Consider the following 20,458-nt stretch of genomic DNA (forward strand, 5'->3'; position numbering starts at 1 on the left):
ACTGAGGTGCCTCAAAAGAATTTCCAGGCTCAAACTCATCTCCAAGTCAAGGGACAAAGTTTATTATAATTGTAACCCCATTAAAGCAGGCTAAATTCCAAAAGAAGTTAGCAAGGACCAGGAGCAAGATCAATTTATAAGAAGTTAGAGAGACCAGGTGCTTTATGTCACTGCTATGCTAATTTTATGGTTTAGAGGTGAAGTTAGGAAGTGGTCTGCTATGCACTTCATTATGAATTTTATGGGTTAGAAACTTTGTTATCACTGATCAACAGATTGTTATCTGACAGCCAGCAATGTTTATGGAACTACAGCATTCCCAAGACCAGGTGGTCTTAGGCTTAAAGCCTGGTAACTTTAAGGTTACTGCTACCTCCTTTCTAGGAGCTACACCACATCATTCCCCCCTCAAGCAGTTGGGACCCAAATTCATTTGAAGCAAAGGGACAAAGGTCTCATCTTCTGAAGATGCTTCAGGCTGATAAGGGATGTAGAGCTGGCTCCCCCTAGGAGTCTAGACTGAAAAGGGGCGATGACTTGAAAATGGTAGTAGCATCTTCCAGAGACTGCTGAGTCTTAGAATCAGGCAGCAGGTGATATTCAGGTTGAACAAGTCATTGAAAACACATAGCTTAAAGCCTAGAAGAGAAAGCTCACAAAAAAGTTGAATAACAATTGGCATGAAAATATGAGTAATAACACTCTTGCAAATAGAGGCAGAAACTTCTACAGTAAAAGACTTGAAAGGGTACTCAGTTCCAGAACAATATATATCAAATAAGGCATTTACAAGAAAACATGTCTGTACCAGAGGACATATAGTACAAACAGATGTTATTTCCACAATAGAATAAACTTGAATAAAATTAACTTTTTCATTGATGTAACACAAACTATATCATTACGTTACATTCCTCTAAGAAAACTGATTGCACTAAAATTCTCTTCTTCAATCATACTGAAGATATTTCAAATTTTGTTTCAATAATCAATGGAATATTGAACTCAAGCAAAGTGAAATGTACAGTAGTATATAAAGTAACAGCCATGCTCTGGAATGACCAACCATGAAATGACTTTGCTCTTCTCAGTAGTACAATCATCCACGACTGTTTTGAAGGACTTGTGATGAAAAATCCTATCCATATCCAGAAAATAAACTGATTGTGTCTGAATACATTCTCTCTCTCTCTCTCTCTCTCTCTTCTCTCTCTCTCTCTCTCTCTCTCTCTCTCTCTCTCTCTCTCTCTCTAATTTAATTTTTCTTGAAGGTTTTTATTTTTATTAGGATAGGAGACCTATTATTTGTTTTTCCCAACTTGACTTTTCTGGAAACGTTTTGCATAACTTCACAAATGGTTTCCTAATTGTGGATGGGGATAAAGAAGAGAATCTAGAATTCAAAAATTTAAAAACAAATGTAAATTTTATTTTAAAGAACTAAGAAAAATATTAAGTAAAAAATAATTTATTCTTCTCAAACACACACACACACACACACACACACACACACACACACACACATCAAATAATTAGGGCCCTAAATTGATCACTGCCTATGGGACCAAATGGAGAAACCTAATTGCATACAGGTATATATATCTAGTAACAAGCAGATGCCTAGGCCAAATACTCATTTACCTAATTATTTAGGATATACGGACTACATATTTTTCAGATTAAAAATAGCAACATATTTGTATTGTGCTCATGCCTTCTATTGACCACTTGCTCTGATTATAGAAATTTGCCATAAGAGAAAAAAGCAAGGACACGATTATAATAGCATCAAAACAGGCTTCAACCTGAGAACACATACATGACATGACAAAGCATTCTTAACTCTAATACTTTAGGTAACAGTCACAGTTGACAACCAATCATGCAATAACAATTCTACCTCATAGCCAGACTCAGGAATAATCAGGTGGGAAACAAAAAGAAAAAAACACAGATGCGGAACCGAGTAAAAGGGATCTGACCTTAATCAGAGACCAAGGTTGTCCTCCCAGCTCTTGCTCAGATAAGACATCCACCTGCAACAATTCAAGATGGCATCTCTTTGAATAACTTATGGTATTTCCTTCAAATGGTGAGTTACTGACTTAATGATAGATCAGACAATTTTACCCAAATTCAAAACTCAAAAGTATCAGTTAGTCCCAAGAGATTTTATTTCAAATAGCAAATTCTACTAATCACAGCTTAGATGTAGATACATAATTTTTACTTTCATAAAGTTGCAATAAGCAATAAAAGTTTACCCAGACTCTCACACAGAGAAGATTTTGTTTAACATCTTTTACATGTTTTTCTTTTCTTCTTCTTGAGTTTAAATTTATCCTGGTGCCAATCATTTCTATATAATAACCAAGCTTATAAATTCTTAATAAACACCTTCCTTGTCTGGGAACTATGCATCCCAAACAAGTTCATTTCTCAGGGCTGATGATCTTGCTTACACTGATATTTCAAGAAAACTGGCAAGCTTACAAAATAAGTGGAGTTGGTAGAGACCCCAGAGAAGAGGCTGAGATTGTTATTCCTACCTGCCCACCCAAATATTCTTAGTGCTTTCGTAGGCTGTGCTGTTTGATTCCTCCCCTGAAGGGGCAAATGGTGTTGCACACCCTCATACTTGAAGGTAAACTGATAAGGCTTTCACCTCATACCTCTTGTTCCACACACAATAATGATCAATTTTAGATGTTAAGACAATGACAATAACTCCAAATAATTAGTTAACAATCTTAGAATTTTCATAAATAATAGTTGAATAATTTTAGCTGTAATCTCTTAATTTTCTAGCAAAGGTGGAAATACCTAATTCCCTGAATTACATTTACAAAACATTATAAAATAAGGTTAGCCAGACTGATGAAAGGCCCAGTTCAGGCAGTATCACTTTCATTAAGCTTTCCCTGATTCCACCTCCCCCCTTATCCCCAGATAAAAGTTATATTTCCCTCTTCAAGTTTTCCTAGTGTTAAAAAGGGGATTCTGTCCTCCAAGCATGTGCATGATGTAGCTACTACCGAATCATGTGAGGAGGCTTGACCAATATGTCATTTATGTCATATTTGTCCTATTTGGCTAGAACATGGAGTTTATAAAGGAGAGCAGAATGAAATAACTGGCAAGGCAAATTGCAGTCAGATTAAAAACTGAGGTATGGCTGGATGGGACCTCAATGGTTATCTTTCAAAGCCAGAAGAGTTTGTATTTTGTCCTAGAAGCCAAAGATACCCACAGGGCAATGGAGTAATTGGGTCAGGCTTACACTTTAGGAAGATTGCTTTGGTGATTGTGTGGATGATTGGAATAAGAAAGAAGCTGGAGAAAATGATACCAATTGGGATGCTATTACAACTGTCCTGGCAAGAAGGTCTGGACCATGCTAGGGAAGAGCAATGTCATGGGAAAATAGTTAATGAACAAGAGAAATGTTGTGGGGTAGAAGCCACAAAGTTGAAATACTGATTGGATATGAAAAATGAGCAAGTGAGTCAAGGTTAATCTGAATTTGTGATCTTGGATGTCAAAAGGAATAGTGGTATCCTTAATAGAAATAGAAAAGTCAGACAAAGGGAAGAATTTAGGAGGAAAAATATTGAGTTCTGTTTTGAACATAGATTATAAATTTAAACTTTTACCAGAGCTTCAGAGGTCATACAGTTTCATTCTGTTGACAAAATAAGTGAGGCCCTTGGAAGTTCAGTGACTTATCCAAGACTTATCCACATTGGCAATGTCACAGATAGAATACCTTGGTATTCTCAGCACCCTGTATCAAGACAGCACCTCAAAATATGTTGAGTTTGAAACCTGTAAAAAACACCTAGTTAGAAATTCCAGAAAGTGGATGATGCAGAATTGAAGTTCAAGAAGAGATCTGAGCTGGATATATAGATCTGGAAATTATTTGCATAGATTTGATAATTGAATCAGATGATGATGAGATAATATAAGTACTGAGAGATAATATAAGTACAGAAGTGGGGAGGGCTCAAGATAGAGCCCTAGTGAAACATGGATGATACGGATGATCCAGCAAAGGAGAATGAGAAGTAGCCAGAAAGGTAGGATTAGAAAATTCCAACAGAAAATCCTGTCATAAATGCTCAGGAAAAAAAAACACTAGCCAATAGTATTAAATTCTGCAGAAAGATTTTTAAAAGAGGAGGAATAAGAAAATGCCATCTAGAAAGAAGAGAGACATTTTTATTCAGTAACACTGGAAACCACACTAGGATGGAGGTAGGATTACTAATTAGATTATGACTCATAAATCTAAGGAGTTCCCCTAAGGATGAAAATAAAAAGTACTTATTGCAGAATATGAATCAGGATATTCCTTCCTGTACACACACACATATCCTAAAAATAAAAAGATATCAGAAATTTTTAAAAAGTTACTAAAATTTAGTAACAAGTTGTAACTAATGTTAAGATCTACTAGAAAGTTAATATTTAAACCTCATCAGTACATAAAGCAGTTTTTTTTTAAAGATTTTAAAGCATTTTTCATTTCATCTTAGCACTGCATTGTCCAATGATTCCTGGTACTTATCCATTAGGGCAGCTAGGTGGTACAGTGGATTGAGCGCTGGGTCTGAAGTAAGGAAGACAGGATTTAAATCCAGTCTTAGACTCTTACTTGCTGTGTGTCCCTGGGCAAGTCACTTTACTCTATTTGCCTCAGTTTCCTCATCTGTGAAATCAGCTGAAGAAAGAAAGGGAAAACCACTCCAGTATCTTGGCCAAGAAAATCCCAAATGGAGTAATGAAGAATCTAACATGACTGTCAACATTTGTAAATTGGGCCAATCCTTTTGTCAATGGCCATCACCTTAGATGCAGAAGTTCTCTCAATTACTCCAGGGAGACATGAGTCTATGGTAGAAAAGGGGAGAAGGGGAGAAGACAGCAAGATTGTCCTTGCTTACTTTGTAATGCCAGAGAAACTGAGGCAGAAGAGAGATTAGAGAGTTTTTAATATTTTATTAATTGGAGAGCATAATTGACTGGACAGGACTCTTGTCTTAAATTATCCAGTCAGACAGAGATTAGGATGGAGAGATATATTGGGACCAAGGGATCCATGTTGGTCCCAGGGCTGGAGGATACTGTCATCTCAAACAATCCAGCGTCCAGCATCTAGCATTGAATGGGAGAACCCCAACTTCTTAAATACCTTTTCTCTAAACAAAGGAAGGGGAAAGAAGCGCGGGAAAACTTCTGTCAAAATGGGGGGAGGCCATAAATTCTTACTAAAAGCCAGAGACAGGATGTCTGAATAAACAGAGGTCTGAATTCCTCCTTATCTTGCTTACATTAACAATTTACAACCCCAGAGCAAATGGTCCCCAGTCTTAATGAATCAGAGGGGGAGTTTTCTAAAAAAGCTTAGGGGATTGAAACAGAACAGTTAAGGCAACTGAGACAAGGGAAACTAGTGCAGGGAAACTGAGTCAGGACAGTTAAAGAGAACTGTAGCATAACAACTTCTCATTGGAGTTCTATAGAGTATCAGAAGAGAGGAGTCCATCCTTTTCTAATCATCAACTCCTCTGGACCAGCTGTTGTAAATCCTTTATTCTTTAAAAAAAAAAAAAAAAAAAATTAATTGGTCCTTAAAGAGGACCAATGACATGAGGATGCTTAAGCACGAATTGCATTTGAGGAAGAGCTGCACAAAGCCTTCAGCCTCACTTCCCCAGAGGTATCAGAGATGAAGTGGGTGACCTTGGCCTTTCCAAATTAAGGTCTATCCCACATCTCAGCTACACCCATGCAATGATTAAGGGATAGGTAAGAACTGAGAGGAAAGATGGCCTGGTTTTCCATTGCAGTCTGGGAAGGGAAGACCCTCCGATCACAAGAAAACAATTGCTATTTACACAGCCACTTTAAGCCAGAAGAACTTAAACAATGAGCCACAGAAGCTTGGGCTGAAGCTTTGATTGTCTATTCAGTGAAAGCCAGAATGATTAAAGTTTAAAGGAATGGTGAGTAGCTCCATTTTAAAACACAATGGACTTTTTTAAAGCCTATTTTTTTAGAGCTACATTTCAAAAAAATCAAAAAAGAAACATTAAGCATGTGTTAACAGATCACAAGGAGATATGATGTTATTTCATATTGATAACCATTATTGTATTTCCTGAATGGGGATCTGTTTTACAGTGTTTACATTTAGAGTTTTCTAGGTGACCTTAACGATATATATATCGTTATATATCGACCTATAACGATATATATATAACGATATAACGAAATTTCCCCTCTCAAATTAGTATATGATGAGTCTTCCAAGTGGTTTACTCTGTAATTTGACTTAGTTTATGTATAGTGCCTATTTAACAAGGTTTGTCTCCTTAAGGGATATATGAGGATATTATCCTACTTTTAAAAGTTTGCTTAACTTTTGTAACATTGAAAGAAACATGGGATTATGACTTTTGTAATACTCATGGCTGGACCTGTGTCCTGTTAAAAGTTTAAGTCCCCTACCTTATAGCCAAATTGATTTGGCAAGAGCCCTCAGAAATTAGAATGATGCAATTGAAGATAGAGAAGAAATACAGGACTGATAGTGGTGCTGTACCATGTATATGGTTAGCACCAAAGTGGGAAAAATGTAGTCTAAGTCACCCCCCATATTTTAACCTTGTTCAACATTTAGGTTCTGTGCTCAACAACCAATAAGCAGACTACGTCATCTCAGAGTTTAAATCCTCTATTACCAGCATATATGACTAAAAACCAGATCCAAATCTCCCATGGGATTGACTAGAACTAGGAAGGGAAACTGAGACTTTTGTTTTATTCAGCTCCTCCAGACTTACAGTCCACATAACTCTTAGGATCAGTAAAAATATGCCAATAAATATATAAACACTTTTTTTTTTAATTTAATAGCCTTTTATTTACAGGATATATACATGGGTAACTTTACAGCATTAACAATTGCCAAACCTCTTGTTCCAATTTTTCACCTCTTACCCTCCCACCCCCTCCCCTAAATGGCAGGATGACCAGTAGATGTTAAATATATTAAAATATAAATTAGATACACAATAAGTATACATGACCAAAACGTTATTTTGCTGTACAAAAAGAATCAGACTCTGAAATATTGTACAATTAGCTTGTGAAGGAAATCAAAAATGCAGGTGTGCATAAATATAGGGATTGGGAATTCAATGTAATGGTTTTTAGTCATCTCCCAGAGTTCTTTTTCTGGGTATAGCTAGTTCAGTTCATTACTGCTCCATTAGAAATGATTTGGTTGATCTTGTTGCTGAGGATGGCCTGATCCATCAGAACTGGTCATCATATAGTATTGTTGTTGAAGTATATAATGATCTCCTGGTCCTGCTCATTTCACTCAGCATCAGTTCGTGTAAGTCTCTCCAGGCCTTTCTGAAATCATCCTGTTGGTCATTTCTTACAGAACAGTAATAGTCTTCCTAATTCCAGGCCTGGTGTTTTATCCACTGAACCACCTAGCTGCCCCTACTAAATGTTTAGAGCTATTTAAGTAAATACATAGTGATGGAAGGATAATATCTATTGGGGAAAAAGAGTTCTTGGAAAAAGCTGCACTCCAGCTAATACTTGAAGGGAGCTCAGGATTGCTCTTTCTTTAGACTTGAATTTCTTTCCTCAAGGAGAGTGAAAATACAACCCTCTCTCCAAAAACTCTGGTCCATCCTGTATGGGAAGGGTGCTAGACCCCCTTTTCCAAATTAACTAATCAGAGACATCTTCAGATACAAAGAGAAAGCATATATTCAATCCCTGCAGGAAGGGGCCCAGACACACCTGGGAGCCATCCCAACTCCTGCCAATCTGAGAAGTGTGTGGTGGTATTCAATTTCTTCATCTGAAAATTGTCTACTCATATCCTTTGACCATTTATCAATTGGAGAATGGCATCATCTTTATTTCCCAATACATCCCTTCTAACTCCACCTTCCAGAAAGACATTCATTATAATAATTTCTAAAAAGAAAAAAGAACAGTTCAACAAAATGAACCAACATGCCAACCAGTCCAATTTTATATGCAGTGTTCCACTCCTATGGTCTTCTTCATTTGCAAAGAATGAAGGGAGGTCTCTCTTCACAGCTTTTCTTTGGGGCCAAACTTGGTCAAAATAATTTGAAGACATTCAATTTCCATTTTTTTGTTGATATTATTTCTATTAACAGGGTAGTGAATCTAGAATTGGAATCTCTAAGTCAAAGATTAAGACTATTTTGGTCACTTTTTATTTAGCACAGCTCCAAAACTAGTTTCTACAACGGTTGGACCAATTAAGAACTTACCCAGCTTGTGTTTTAATATATTCTTTCCACAATCCCTTCCACACTGATTGTTCTTATTGTTATGGACAAAGACACCTACCCAAACTGACTAACTCGGAGATCACTCATAGAAAGCAGAAAATGTATTAGAATCTCCAGAAACGGACCATCCCGTTTTGTGAGCAGAAGCTCACAGCAGGAGGGCCACTCCCTTGAGTGTGGTCACAGTTTTTATACATTTCAGACTAAGAACCCCCAAAATCCCACCCTGTATATGTTGTGATGGGTTACATAAGTCTCTATTCCCCTATTTGGTCAGTGGAATGCAATAGATAAGGTGATGTATAGCTTCTTTAGCCTCTTTTACTTTTTAATCCCTTCTTTGGACAATGGAATGTAGTCCAGGCCTTATCTAAAATCACACTCTGGGAGGCTTCAATTAATTTAGCTAACAGTCACTGATCAATATGTGCTTGAACTATAAGTTCTTCACCTTTTCCACACATTATCTTTTGTCATCTTTGACAATTTTCTGAGTGTGAATTAAAACCTCAGAGTTACTTTGATTTGTATTTTTTTTTCCTAATCAATGATCTGGAACAGTAAATCATATTCAAATTCATATAATAGTTAGAAGATTGCAATTCTTCTTTTAAAAAGTTTGCTTACATAATTTGATCACTTATCTGTTGATGGAATCCCCTTAAGGGCTAAGTACATTTATTAATCCCTTACTATGTACCAGACACTATGCTAAATACTAGGGATTTAGCAAGAAAGCTGAAGGAAGAGTCAAAGAAGTATCTCTGCCTTCAAAGAACTCACATTCTAATGGGAGAATGTAAGTAACTATTTGGATACAAGTTACATCCAAAGTAAAAATAACCTCTTCCTCCAGAACATAATCTCAAAGGAAAGGACCAGCTATGGGGGTCAAAAAGGTCTACCTGTATAATGAGGAATCTGAGCAGACTCTTCAAGGAAGACAGAGAAGCCAGGAAGAAAGGTAAGGAGGGAGAATAGTACTAAATGGGAAGATAGAATGTCATATGAGAGGACCTACAAGTAAATCAATGTAGCTTTATCAAAGAGCATGTGCAAAGAAATGAAATGTAAAGATTAGCAAGAAGTTTGAGCTACTGGAGTGATTTCTGAGTAATCTTCAACTCAATAAAGGGTGCGACCAAGTCTCTGGCCTCCATCTCCAACTGAATGAGGCCACCCAACTGGGCTCCCTGAGGGTGGGCCTTTTTCAGAGAAGAGTTTGAGACTCAGGAACTTCCCCCACAAAAGGGGGCAAAGCCTCAGGGCTCCCCAAAAGTCAAAGGGGACACAATTTACATCAATTGCACCATAGGAACTAATGAAATCACCCATATTATTTAGAAGAAAGACAGCCCAGGCCTGGGCTATAGAGGAAACCCATAGTTAGTATGACTTGGATGAAGATTCAGTAAAAAAGACTGAGGAGCTATCATCCAAGGAAGAAAAGACTTAGGAAAGAACAGGACTGTAGAAGCCTTGAGGGAAGAGAATATCAAGGGGAAAATGGGTGATTTAAGAGAGGCAGAGATTATAGGACATTGAGAAGAAAAATCAGGATCAAGAAAAGACCATTAGACTGGACATTTAAGAGATCATTGGTAACCCTGGAGACTGCCATTTCAGAAGAATCAAACACTGAACAAACATCTTAACTTCTCTAAATGCTTACTCACCAGTGGGAGGATTGAATTAGATGACCATTGATCTCCAGCCCAGATATACATTTATGATCATTAAGTCAAGAATTCCAAGTCAAGTATCTCTGGCTTCAAATCCAGCGCTTAGGGCTGAGTCTAGAGGACCTGGGTTCAAACCCTACCCCTGACAATCCACTCCCTGAATGATTTAAGACAAATCACTCACATGCCTTATGTCTAGTTCAACATCTATAAAATGAAGGGACTGGGCTACTTAGTACTCAGGCTATGGATATACTCTGTAGTAGATGTGGTTCTCTTAATGGGGCTGTGAACTTGTTTTGTGTGTTTGTTTGTTTTTTAAAGAGTATTCCAACAACCAGCAGGATGATTTCAGAAAGGCCTGGAGAGACTTAAATGAACTGATGCTGAGTGAAATGAGCAGGGCCAGATTGTTATATATGGCAACAAGACTATATGATGGTCAATTCTGATGGACGTGACTCTCTTCAACAATGAGATGATTCAAACCAGTTCCACTTGTTCAGTGATGGAGAGCCATCTACACCCAGAGAGAGGACTGTGGGAAATGAATGTGGAACACAGCATAGCATTCTCATTCTCTCTGCTTGCATTTTTGTTTTCTTTCGCAATTTTTTCCCTTCTTGATCCCATTTTTCTTGTGCAGCAAGATAACTGTATAAATATGTATACAGATATTGGATTTAACATATTTTAATATATTTAACATGTATTGAATTACCTATGGAGGGAGGAGAGGAGGAAAATTTGGAACAGAAGGTTTTGCAAGGGTCAATGGTGAAAAATTACCCATGCAATATATTTTATAAATAAAAAGCTTAAAAATAAATAAATAAAAACTATTCCAATACAATTTGTTTCCTTTGTAACCCTACATTTCATATAGGAGCAGCTAGGTGGCGCTGTGGATAGAGCATCAGCCCTGAAGTCAGGAGGACCCGAGTTTCACACTGAACACTTCCCGGCTGTGTGACCCTGGATAAGTCACTTAATCCCAACAGCCTCCGCAAAAAAAAAAAAAAAAAAAAAAAAAAAAAAAATTACTCGAAAGGGACTTCCCCTGACTTTCATATGGGAGTCCATGACACCCAAAAAGGAAACCTCTGGCTTTTCATTATTCCTACGTCCTTTCCCAGCTCTCTACAGATACACGCCCAGGAAACCCTCACATTTACGACATCACAAGAAAAATCAGCATTTATTAAGTGTCTGTTAGGTGACAGCCCCTATGCTAAGTGCTGAGAATACAAAGAAATGCAAAAAGTAGCTCCTGATGGCAAAGAGCTTATAAAAAAAATTTTTTTAATGCAACCTGCCACTTTAGAGGTCTTACAAATCCCCATTAATAAGCAAACTACATGCTTAGCCCGTGCCTTTCAGCTTGCTTCCTTAAGCCTAAAATGGGCGGATACACGTAGCCAGGAGGCCCTGACCTGTCGCTGCGTTTCCGGCCGGATCTGTAACGAGTGAACCCCCACCGGAAGTAGCCCGAGAAGACAACATGGCCGCCACGCAGTGGCTTTGGTTACCGAGCCGGGCTCCTCTCAGGCTGGCCCTGCTTCAGCCGCCCGCCCGCTGCCTCCGCCGTGCTCTTCACGAGAAGGCAGCTAGTTCTGAGTTTAAGAGTATCTACAGTCTAGACAACTTGTACCCGAACTCCCGCGGCCGAGAGACTGCCTGGAGAGTCCCGGTAAGGGCGGATTGGGTGGAGAGAGGGAGGTGAGGGAGGGACGCGGAGGTGAGCACGGGGTGACTGACATCAGAGAGGCGGCGCCTCATTGGCTGGGCATAGGGCTCGCCGGTAAGTCACGGCGTCAGAGAGCCGCCGCTTCATTGGCTGGGTACGGAGTTGCCCTGAAGGATGTCGGACAACTGGCTCTTCATTGGCTAGGCTTGATGACGCTGTGAGGCTTGTCAAAGAGCTGGCGTTTCATTGGCTAGGCTCGGGGCCAAGAGCTGGGTCTGTGCGTCACGTGATCCTTTCTAGATGGGGAGTGGGGCGTTTGTTGCTTTTAGCAAAAGAAACCTCAGGCTGCTCACTCCGGACCAGACCGTGGGCTTTTTCTGGGCTTTCGGGACTCCTTGGCAGCTTAGCTTGGCAGCTGGCAGAATTGCTGGCTTTCTCTGTTGTTGGCGGGGCCGCTACATGCTGCGATGGCTAGGACGCTGTCCTTAGAGTCAGAAGCACCGCAGATTCTTACCCTGGTGTCTGACCCAGGGCCAGACAGACAGACAGACAGACAGACGCAGAGTTAAACGAAAACAAATTTAAATAAAATAAAAAAAAATAAAAAAAACCACAAAGGAGCCCGACATTGAATTGCTGGTGGTTGTTCCAAGGATTCTAAGAAACTTTGCTTTGGTGCAGATATTAACAGCTTTCTTTTCGGTTTGCAATTTTTGCAATATTATAGAATCTGCTTCTGTTCCCTTCTTTGGTGCTTGTATTGAAGTGCTGGATCCCACAGTGAAAAAGAATAGTAGAGTCATAAGATCTCAAAGAGATTGAGTTGAGACCACAAATCTGATGACTTTGGGGGAGGGAATTCTTAAAGAATAGTTTATATTTGCATACGGTTTCCAAAGCACTTTTATCACCTCAGCAGTTGGCGAATGACCCACCTTTTTCTGCAGTCCAAACTAATAATTGCCTTTATATTAATAAATAAACTTTTATTGGATTTCAAAATGTAAAAACCATCCCGAGTAGATTTCCAGATTTCTTTTTCAAGCTACAATTTGCCAACCCCCTTTCTTTTTTTTTTTTTTTAAATTTATTTATTTATTTTTTTTATTTAATAGCCTTTAATTTACAGGATATATACATGGGTAACTTTACAGCATTAACAATTGCCAAACCTCTTGTTCCAATTTTTCACCTCTTACCCCCCCACCCCCTCCCCTAGATGGCAGGATCACCAGTAGATGTTAAATACATTAAAATATAAATTAGATACACAATAAGTATACATGACCACAACATTATTTTGCTGTACAAAAAGAATCAGACTCTGAATTATTGTACAATTAGCTTGTGAAGGAAATCAAAGATGCAGGTGTGCATAAATATAGGGATTGGGAATTCAATGTAATGGTTTTTAGTCATCTCCCAGAGTTCTTTCTCTGGGCATAGCTAGTTCAGTTCATTACTGCTCCACTGGAAATGATTTGCCAACCCCCTTTCTTAAGTCACCCAAGAAACAAATTCAGCTGCCCCAGAAGATTTTGTTTAGCATTGTATGTGTTTCTTAACATTGAGTGTATGTGTCTGTTTGTTGTAGGATGGTGCAAAGCAGTCCAGTACTGACATTCCTATAGGTAAGTCAGCTTGTACCTCTTCACTGTCTTAGAAAACCAGATTATTCTTCCAAGGAGTTTTCTTTATTGTCTCTTAAGTTGAGAGTGTTATTGAATATCAAGTACAATAGGTTACCACTGCTACCTTATGCATCTTCTTTATGTTGCATTTACTGAAGCTTCACAAAAGATCTTTTTGCTAGCTAGAAAACCCTAGAACACTGACTGTCCCTTCTGTCTTTTTCAACCCTTTTCCTTCTGCGTTAAGTTTGATCAAAAAGATTGCTTTTCACAGATTATGGTATCATAGAGTTGGAAGGGAATATAGTGATTCAGTTCTATTAAGAGCTACTAAGCAAACATTTACTGTTTTTAATAATTTACTTGTCATTATATAAAATATAGGTCGTGCAGTAAAATGCTCAGCCTAGGGGTCAGGAAAACTCATCTTCCTAAGTTTAAATGTGGCCACAGATACTAGCTATGTGGCCCTGGGCAAGTCACTTAATCCTCTTTGCCTTAGTTTCCTCAACTATAGAATGAATTGGAGAAGAAGATAGCAAACTACTCCTGTATTTTTGCCAAGACGACCTCAAATGTGTTTACAAAAATCAGACAGAACTGAAACAGCTGAGCAACAATAATGTACTTTACTGAGTGTGGGCTACAGCCATGGGCCTCATTTATCTTACATTGTCCCAAGAATACACATACACATAAAAATAAATAGAAAATAATTTGAAAAAGGAGAGAGCACTAACAGCTTGGGGAAATTGGAATTGATTTCTCTTACAAAGTGGCACTTGACCTAAGCCTTGAAGGAAGTGACTGCTCTGAGGAATAAAGGTGAAATGAAATGAAGTCCTTTGAAAAAAAGGAAAATGTATGAAATCCTAACCATGATAGACAAAGGCGTGGAGAAAGGGGATGAAATATTGAATTCAAGGAAAAACTAGTAGGACAGTTTGGTTAGACTATAGAGTACATGAAGGGGATTATTTAAGTCTGAAGAGCACAGGTAAAAGCCAAGTCATGGAGTTTTAAAATACCAAGGTGTGGAGTCTGGGTTTTATCTTAATGGCAGTAGAAAGTCACTGATTTTTACTAAACTGGCAAGTAACATGGTCAGAGCTCTGTTTTGGGAATGTTAGATTTGGCAGCTGTGGGAAGGATTGAGACTGGAAATAGGGAGATCAATAGAAAGTTATTATGATGGTCCTGTAGAGATGCAAATAGGGTCTGAACTAGTGGGCATGTGAGAGAAGAGAAGGGGATGGATTTGAGAAAAGTTATGGAAATATAATAAACAAGACTTGGTAACTAATTGGATAGGGAAAGTAAAGAAGAATTAAAATGGCTCAAAGATTGCAAATCTGGGTGATTAGAAAGATAGGTGTGTCATCAACAGAAATAAAAATATTAGGAAGAACGAAGCTTTTGACATATTGAATTTGACCTGCCAAGATATATATGTCCAATGGCAGTTGGATTTAGTCCTAATTTCTCATTTTTACAGCTAAGGAAATGTAGGCTCAAAGAGGTTAGCCGATTTGCCCAGCCACACATATGGGTTTATAGTGGCAAAGTAAGGGCTCAACCAGCTCCATTGTTCCTTCTACTTCACCTTTACTTCATTGTAAAATAAGTATGGTATGGTTATTCATCATATTTCAGCTTTTAAAACAGTCCTAATTTAAAAAAAAAAAAAAAAAAACTCTGATTACATGACAACTATTATACTTCAGATAAGAGGTGATGAGGAGGGCCTTAACTAAGGTAGTGGCTCTAAGTGAAGAAAAAGAAATGTATGTGAGCCATGGTATAAAGAAAGAAGCTACATTCATAAGCCACAATTTGTTAACTATTCCTCAAGAAGAGGACTCTCCCTTAGTTTTCCATTTTTGTTACAGTTTTACATATACAGATCTTTTTTTCCCCATCTTTCTTTGATGTCTTTGGGGTAGAGGTCTAGTGGGAAGTGGTATACCTGGGGGAAACAGGTTGGTCACTTTTTGGACATAATTCCAAATAGCTTTCTATATCTCTACAAGAGTGTGCTAAGTTGCCATAAATAAACTTTTAAAAGAAGAATGTAATCTCCTAACATTCACATGCTCCAAATCTCAATAATAAGAGAAATGTCCAAGGTTTTTAACCTCCCACCCAGGAAATTGGAAAAGGTGATAAAAAATGGGGGCCATCAATGTTAGGATTGTGGAAAGACAGATATCCTAATGCACTGTTGGGCAGCTTCTGAGTTGGTCCAGCCAAGCATTTTGGAGCTGTACTGTGCAAGTCACTAAAATATCCTTATTCTTTAACCCAGAAATTCTGTTAGACATACTCCAAAGAGGTCAAAGATGAAAAGAATGGTCCTTTCCACATCAAAATATTTATGACAGCACTTCTTATGCTACCTCTTGTGATAGTCAAAAACCAGAAGCAAAGTTGACACCCACAAATTGTAAAATGGTTAAACAAATTGTGGTATATGATGTAATGGAATATTACTGAATTGTAAGAATGATAATTATGAAGAATTCAGAAAAAAAATTGGAAGACACATATGAACTAAGGAAAAGTAAGTAGAACAAGGAAGACCATGAAACACAATGACTTTAACAATATAAATGTACAGAACAACAAAAAAAAATTAAGCTATACTCTGTGAAATTATAATGACCAAGTTTGTCCCTAAAAAAGATGAGAAAATATGTGTGACATATTTACATTTACTATCAGACTCAGTTGATGATTTTGCTGAACTCCTTTCTTTTTTTCCTCATTTTTTTCTTCCTCTAATGAAAAGATGGCCCTTTCCAAGTCCAACTACTTTACATATGAAGTTGATCCTGTCCTTCCCATTTTCATTAGCAGATTGTTTACACTTTCTCTCTTTCTCTTTCTTCCCCCCTCCCTCATTCCCCCCTCCATCCCTTCCTCTTCTCCTTTCCTCTTCTATCTTTTCCTTTCCTTTCCCTTTTCTCTCTCCCTTCTCTCTCTCTATCTCTCTTTCTCTCCCTCCCTCCCTCCTTCCCTCCCTCTTTTCCTCCTACCCTCCCTCCCCCCTTCTTTCTCTCCTTCCAATTACTTACTGATTCTTCCCTGCTACTACTTACAAACATGACAAAGCCTTCCTCCTTAAACCTTCTACCCCGTCCAGTAGCTGCCATCCGATATCTTTCCTCCTTCTTTACTAACTCCTTGATAAAGCTAATTACAACTAGGGCCTACACTTCTTCTGCTTTCACCCCCCTCTTACCTCTCCTCTAAATCTCTTACAACCTGATTGCCAGTTTCTTTATTCTACTGAAGTTGGTCCCTCTACAGTTAACAGTGATTACGTTAATTAATTTAATGTTCAATTAGTGTTAAAATTTGCAAAATCTAATGACCTTTTAAAAATCTTCATTCATTTTGCTAGAGTACCAAAGACCAGGATTCAAATATGGTGTCAGACATTAACTAGCTGTGTGAGAAGGAAATGGTAAACTACTCCAGTATCTCTGCCAAGAAAACCCCAAATGGGGTCACAGAGTGTCAGACATGACTGAAATGCCTCAGTAATGACATTCTTTTTGCCCCCTGAAATAGTTGACACACTGTCAACTACCATTTTCTCTATTCCTTTTCTTTCCTGGTTCTGGTGATAGTGCTTTCTCTTGGTTCTCCTCCCACCTGTCTGACCATTCCTCAGTTTCCTTTATTGGATGTTCAATCCATGTCATACCTTAGTGGGTACATCAGTGAACCCTGACGACCAGTCCAGGACCCTCTTCTTTCTCTTTTCTACCCCCACCAATTGTCTATGGTATATTTTAGACTGAATGTCTTGTAGGCATTTCAAACTCATTATATCTAAAACAGAACTCATTATCGCGCCTCCCAAATTCCCTCTTCATCAAAGCTTTTCTGTTACTTTTGAGGTTGTCACCATTTTTTCAGTGATCATAGTTTCCAAATTTTTTGTCAACCTTATTCTCACTTACCTTGTTTATCTAATCAATTATCAAATCTTGTAGCTTCTTTCTTTATACCATGGCTCACATACATTTCTTTTTCTTCATTTAGAGCCACTACCTTAGTTAAGGCCCTCATCACCTCTTATCTGAAGTATAATAGTTGTCATGTAATCAGAGTTCCTGATGCAAGTTTCCTTCCCCTCTCTCCTTGCCCAATTCCATCCTCTACTTAGCTGCCAAATGTAAATCTAATGATTCCTGACTCTTTATTATCCTTTAGGATCAAATGTAAATTCCTATTTTGCTTTTAAAACCCTTCATAGCCTAGTCTTTTCTGTTCCAGGCTTCTAATATATAACTTCTCTCCTTGTGTTCTCTGATCTAGCCATATGAGCTCCCTACTGTTATACTTGATAACTCCATTTTCCTTCTCTGTATTTTTGCATTGATTGTCCTCCCATGCCTAGAATGCTCTTTTCATTCTCTCCACTGACCTTTGGAATCTGGCTTCCTTCAAGATTCAGTTTAAATCCCACCATCTGCAGGAGCCCTTTTTAGGTCATTCCAGCTACCTATACCTGCATTTGGGGGCAACTTTCCATCTACTCTGACTGTTCTTTTATTTATCTAATTATATGCACTAGAATGTAAGCTTCTTAGGATACGCATTGTTTTTGCTTTTTCTTTATATGTTCAGTTCTTAGCAAAGTGCTTTGTATGTGTTTGCAACTGATAAATGCTTGTGGATTAAGTGCTTTTATTTTTTGTTATGAACAGTAGCTTGCTGGGAAGGAAAGGGGGAAGAATATAATCAGAAATGAAATGATGTTAAAATAACAATAAAAAATTAAAATAAAAAATAAATTGGTAAATGGATCATTTTGACCCAGAGTAAAAATGTCTTTTTCTTCTGTCTTACAGATCGCCTACAGATATCTTATTCCAAGAGTAGTGGTCCTGGAGGGCAGAATGTTAATAAAGGTACCTCATCGTTTTCTTTTATATTAAAACTAAATGCTATTTTGTTTTCTTACTCATTTTCTTACCCTTTTGATATGATTTTTCTTGTGCAATAAGAGAATTGTATAAATATGTTTACACATATTGGATTTAACATATATTTTAACGTTTATAACATATATTGGATTGCTTGCCATCTAGGGGAGGAGGTGAAGGAAAGAAGGGGAAATCTGAAACACAAGTCTATGCAAGGGTCAATGTTGAAAAATTATCCATTTTGATGTTTTGAAAATAAAAATCTTAAAAAAAGAAAACTAAATGCTATTATTGCCTGGGTAGCTATGCTGCAACATTCCAAGCAGAATAAAGGGATTTTCAGTAAAGACTTAACTGTGGCCAGCTTAAGTAATCCTGTTCTTCATTCTGGCCTCTGGTCTGATCTTAGAGCTTTTTGACTCTTTGTTCTTTTTGCTATTGGTTGCCACAACTAAGTTTCAAGTACATGTATGGATCTAGAGAGAAAGCAGTATAAAGCTACTGCTTGCCAATGAATGTATTTATTGCATTATTCACATATACACTATTACTCCTTGCTCTTTTCATATGTAGACAAGGAACATTGCATTGAGCATTGATGCAAATGAGAGCTTTATTTTTCAACTAAAAATGCTTCCCTATTTTTTTTTTAAGCAAAAGTCCTTGATCTTTATTCTTTTTTTTTTTTTAACAACTTTTTATTGACAGAACCCATGCCAGAGTAATTTTTTATAACATTATCCCTTGCACTCACTTCTGTTCAGATTTTTCCCCTCCCTCCCTCCATCCCCTCCCCCAGATGGCAAACATTTGCTTCCCTATTCTTAAGGGGTTAGTTAACTCTCTCTACCCAGCTGATGACTTAGACTAACTTAAAGGAGAAGATTTTCATATTGGAATCTCACCTATGCTGTTATTTAGTTGTTGCCTTGTCAAAGCCATTTTTATCCCTTTGGACTTCAGTTTTTTTTATAAGTGAAAGGATTGGACTAATGATTATTAAGATTCCTTCCAGCTCCAAATCCTGAGAATTTCACATTCCAGAATTTGAAACTTAAAGATTTAGATGCCATTATTCTTGGAAAGTCACCAAGTAAGGATTACAATTTAATTTCTCAGAGCTGCATCATTTGCTTTCCATCAAGAAGTCTCAGTGAACTTATTATTATAAATTATAATAAATATTATATTTTCCCTCTCATTCACAGTAAATACTAAGGCTGAAGTCCGGTTCCATTTAGCAACAGCAGACTGGATTGCAGAGCCTGTCCAGCAAAAGATTGCTGTCTTGGTAACTAACTCCCTTTATATACTCCTATAATCTTTAATTCTATTTAAACCTTTATATGAATAAATTTTGAATTTTCTGTTTTTCCAGTTTAAAAATAAGATTAACAGATCAGGAGAGTTGATTATTACCTCTGATTCCAGCCGCTATCAGTTTCGAAATTTGGCAAATTGCCTCCAGAAAATTAGAGACATGATTGCTCAGGCCAGCCAAATTCCCAAAGAGCCATCAAAAGAGGATGCTGTGCTTCGGAGGATCAGGTAACAGAAAGTTCCCTAGATTCCTTTAATAGGCTTGGAGGTACCTTCTATCTGACAGGGTTTAGATTCACAAGGGTTTTCAGGACTCATCACCAGATTGGGGTATCATAAAGAAGATGAAAATTCTGAATGGGAAGGAAAGAACTTGCTCATGGATCTCACTGCTTCTCTTTCTGCTCTGTAGTTGCTCTTGGAAAGCTATTGATATTAGGCATGTAGGCCTATTTTCTCACTTTTTGTTTTCAGGGTAGAAAACATGAATCGTGAAAGGCTCAAACAGAAGAGAATTCATTCTGCCAAAAAGGCAGACAGGAAAGTAGATATGGACTGAACTCAGCTTCCAACTTCGTGAAGGAGACCTCTTCAGTGGTTCTCAGACTGGTTCTGCTCATGATGTAACATCATGGCACATGGACTTTTAAGTTAGAAAGACTACAAATTTAAGTTCCATGCAATTCACAACATACCCCCTAGAAACTTGTGTCATGCCTTTGGAGAACTCTTGAGTCTAAGAAGTGCAATTGGCAGTCATTCAAAAACCCGAAGAGATGGTTCCTAGTGTAATAAATGAAAGAAAAAATACACCTTTTTGTATTTAACAATAAAGTATTTCCAATGA

At 37.8% G+C, this 20,458-nt stretch overlaps 1 protein-coding gene and 1 long non-coding RNA gene across 2 annotated transcripts in view; one reads left to right on the forward strand and one right to left on the reverse strand.

The window, feature by feature from the left end:
- Positions 1-11,555, reverse strand: part of LOC116423273 — a 43,858-nt gene extending 32,303 nt beyond the window's left edge. The window contains exons 1-2 of the long non-coding RNA XR_004233814.1: positions 11,470-11,555; positions 1,983-2,036 (exon numbers count right to left, since the gene is read on the reverse strand). This is a non-coding gene — a long non-coding RNA (uncharacterized LOC116423273). The remainder of the gene's footprint in view (positions 1-1,982; positions 2,037-11,469) is intronic.
- MRPL58 (mitochondrial ribosomal protein L58) lies at positions 11,501-20,458 on the forward strand. Its single transcript, XM_003768479.4, has 6 exons — positions 11,501-11,726; positions 13,318-13,354; positions 18,217-18,276; positions 19,500-19,582; positions 19,670-19,839; positions 20,086-20,458. Exons 1-6 carry the CDS (start codon positions 11,538-11,540, stop codon positions 20,168-20,170), a joined length of 624 nt encoding a protein of 207 aa, XP_003768527.1. The 5' UTR covers positions 11,501-11,537; the 3' UTR covers positions 20,171-20,458.

This window comes from Sarcophilus harrisii, chromosome 4, assembly GCF_902635505.1.
Source record: "Sarcophilus harrisii chromosome 4, mSarHar1.11, whole genome shotgun sequence".
NCBI lineage: Eukaryota > Metazoa > Chordata > Mammalia > Dasyuromorphia > Dasyuridae > Sarcophilus > Sarcophilus harrisii.